Below are 3193 nucleotides of genomic sequence, written 5' to 3' on the forward strand. Positions count from 1 at the left end.
TCAAATGTCTATTTTCTTCTACCCCCATCCTTCGTCATCCAGATCCGGAGAGGCAATTCATCTTGGAGGTCGACGCTTCGGACTCAGGTGTGGGAGCGGTTCTATCTCAGCGGTCTCTGGAGGATAACAAGGTTCATCCATACGCCTTTTTCTCCCGACGTTTAAGCCCTGCTGAACGGAATTATGATGTGGGCGATAGAGAACTTTTGGCCATCAAACTGGCACTGGAAGAGTGGAGACACTGGTTGGAGGGTACCAAGACACATTTTTTGATCTGGACAGATCATAAGAACTTAACCCTTGTATTATGTTGAGAAAAAAATACGTTTATTATGTTGCGGGTCATTTTGACCCGCATTGTGTAAATCCACTCAAAACAGTCATAAAATGAAGTTAAACCAATAAGAACTTTATTTTAGATTATACAAATATTTAGAAGAGATGAGAAGTAGAGATATACACTTCCAACACTATATTAAAGAACTCCTGATTTCAATTTTTCCCTCTTCACGAACCCTTTTTTTTTTTGCATTTAACTTGCCGCATTTTCTCGGGTTTTTGACAGTCAACATTTTCAGCGTTCCCCACATGATGGACAGAATGTGACTATGTGCTTTTTGCAGATGTATTTCTTGCATCTCACACAAGAGGTAGTTGTTTTACTGTCATCTCGAGAGGGACAGACTTGGCATCTTTTGCGTTTCTTTGTACCTGTATCCAAAGGATCCATTGTGGGTTGGTCAGATGCCCTGCCCTGGACCTTTGCGATGACAGCAGCAGCTGCTGGGGATCTAGCTGGCCTGACCCGGTTCTGGATCTTTGGAGTGACGAGTGCTTTGCCTAGTTCTTCCAGGAAAAGTCGACGTCGGTACAGTTTGCTGGCATTCCACTGCTGGTTGATCTCAATCCACAGCACATAGGCATTGTAAGCAGACACATCCAAAATGTTGTAGAAAACCACCAAAGGCCAACGGGCAGTCTTGCGCTGACAACTATATGTTGCTGTGACTTTGTCAAGATTGTCAACTCCCCCTTTTGTGGAGTTGTAATCCAGAATCATTTGCGGTTTCATGTCCTCTCGTGTGCTCAGAGATGCGTCTTTGTGCATTGTGCTCATCACAAGAACATTCTTGTTTCTTTTTGGGCAGTAAGAAACAAGTGTTGTTTTCTCTGTGAAAGCAAATTTTGAGGAATGCAGAGGTCTTCCTTGCATCTTCAGAATCTCACTGGGAAGTTCTGGCTTATTTTTTCTGACTGTTCCCAACATAGTCAGCTTTCTCTTCTGAAGTTCATCTCCAAGACGGTAGGATGTAAAGAAGTTGTCACATGTAATGTTATGACCTTGCAGCCCTTCAGTCATCTCCAAAACCACACGCATTCCCTGATTCTTCTCAGGTCTTCCTCCAGGTGGCTTTCCAGTATATACTTGCAGGTTCCAAACATAACTGGATTTTGCATCACAGGCTGCCCACATTTTGATGCCATATTTCGCAGGCTTGTTTGGCATATACTGTCGGAATGGACAGCGTCCTCTGAATGGAACGAGGCGCTCATCGACAGTAACATGGGGGCCAGGATTATACAATAAAGGCAGGATTTCGACCCATTTATTCCAGACATCTCTGATTGCTGCAAGTTTGTCTCTCTCACGTCGATCAGCTCTGGTGTCACGGTTGTCAAATCGGATCACACGAGAGATCATGTGAAATGTCTCCAAAGACATTGTTGCTCGGAAGATTGGCCTTCCATTCTCTTCATTCCATAAACTTGCAGTTGCTTCACCCTTTGACCTGTATACGCCAGCTAACACCAGGATTCCAATGTAAGCATGCAAGTCAGTCGGATCCAGTGGCTTCCATTTCTCTTGAAAGACACGCTTCCCCTCCAAGTTGGTCATGTTGAGGATTATCTTCTCTATGGGTGGGGATATGAAGAGCTGAAATGCTGATTCAATATCATCAACTCTTGTGACAGCAAATCTTGTAGGACCAGGAATCATTTTGATGACATTACAAGATGACAATCTACCTTGGCTTTGGTGTGGTGATGTTGACCATTTTATTTTACCATCTTTAGATGTCCATGTCCCCTCTGTGGATGACGATTGTTGCATTTCTTGGTTTTCATCTGAAGAAGGGACACCTGCAGACTCGTCCTCTGAATCCTCCTCATCATGGGAAAATTGAAAATCTGGATCATCAATGGCATTGTCCTCTGGCTCTGAAGGATCCTCTGTCTCTGAAACCTCTTCCTCTACATCACTATCCCAGTTCATAAGCTGCGAAAAAGCTTCTTCAGCTGTAAATCGTCTGGAGCTCATTTTTGGTGTTTCTCCAAGAACGGGCATGGAAACAGTGACAAGGACAGGGGAGAGAAAGTCCCTCTTCCACACACACCTGGTTCTGAATGTTTATTCAGAGGCAATCAAAATGAAGTACATCAAAGACTTTTTTTTTGGATTTTTAACAGCTACTCTGTGTGCGGGTCAAAATGACCCGCAACATCATCTTTGTATACAAACTGTGTGCAGACATTTAACAACACATCAAAGAGTCCAGATTTTACATAGAAGTTCATGACCCTAGAGGAGAAAAAGTCACAACATTTCATGGAAAAAAAGAAAGGATAACCTGCACTTTGATCAACACAAAAATTGAAACGGGTCAAATTGACCCTTAACATAACACAAGGGTTAACTTACCTTCAAAATGCCAAGAGGTTGAATCCTAGACAGGCTCGTTGGTCATTGTTTTTTGCACGATTTAACTTTTCCTTGACCTACAGACCGGGGTCCAAGAACACCAAGCCTGATGCCCTGTCCAGACAGTTCTCTATGTCGGATCAGCACAAGACTGAGGAACGCATTCTACCCCTTTCTGTCGTGGTGGGCTCTCTCACTTGGGCTATCGAACGGGACATCCAGGAAGCACAAGCATCTGAACCCGACCCAGGTACTGGCCCTCCGGGTAGGAGGTTTATTCCTTCAACAGTCAGAGCTAAGGTGCTGGACTGGGTCCATTCTCACAAACTGTCATGTCACCCTGGTACTAATCGCATGCTGTCATCTGTTCAGAGACATTTTTGGTGGCCTACTATGGCCCAAGATGTTAAGGAATTTGTTGCTGCTTGCCCGACCTGTGCTCGTAGCAAGAGCCGAACCCAGCTGCCAGCGGGATTACTGCAGCCTTTGCCC

General features: G+C 44.4%; 1 protein-coding gene across 1 annotated transcript; it reads right to left on the reverse strand.

Moving 5' to 3' along the window:
* Positions 1 to 303: 303 nt before the first annotated feature.
* Positions 304 to 2608, reverse strand: LOC119410262 (piggyBac transposable element-derived protein 4-like). The gene has a single exon (XM_037677174.1). The coding sequence runs from the start codon at positions 2345 to 2347 to the stop codon at positions 575 to 577; it is 1773 nt and encodes a 590-aa protein (XP_037533102.1). The 5' UTR covers positions 2348 to 2608; the 3' UTR covers positions 304 to 574.
* Positions 2609 to 3193: the final 585 nt, after the last annotated feature.

Source organism: Nematolebias whitei, chromosome 5 (assembly GCF_014905685.2).
Source record: "Nematolebias whitei isolate Nwh7 chromosome 5, NemWhi1, whole genome shotgun sequence".
Classification (NCBI taxonomy): Eukaryota; Metazoa; Chordata; class Actinopteri; order Cyprinodontiformes; family Rivulidae; genus Nematolebias; species Nematolebias whitei.

Bases quoted from the DNA above. Each gene is read 5' to 3' on its own strand.
- LOC119410262 (XM_037677174.1), bottom strand. From the start codon at position 2,347: ATGCCCGTTCTTGGAGAAACACCAAAAATGAGCTCCAGACGATTTACA.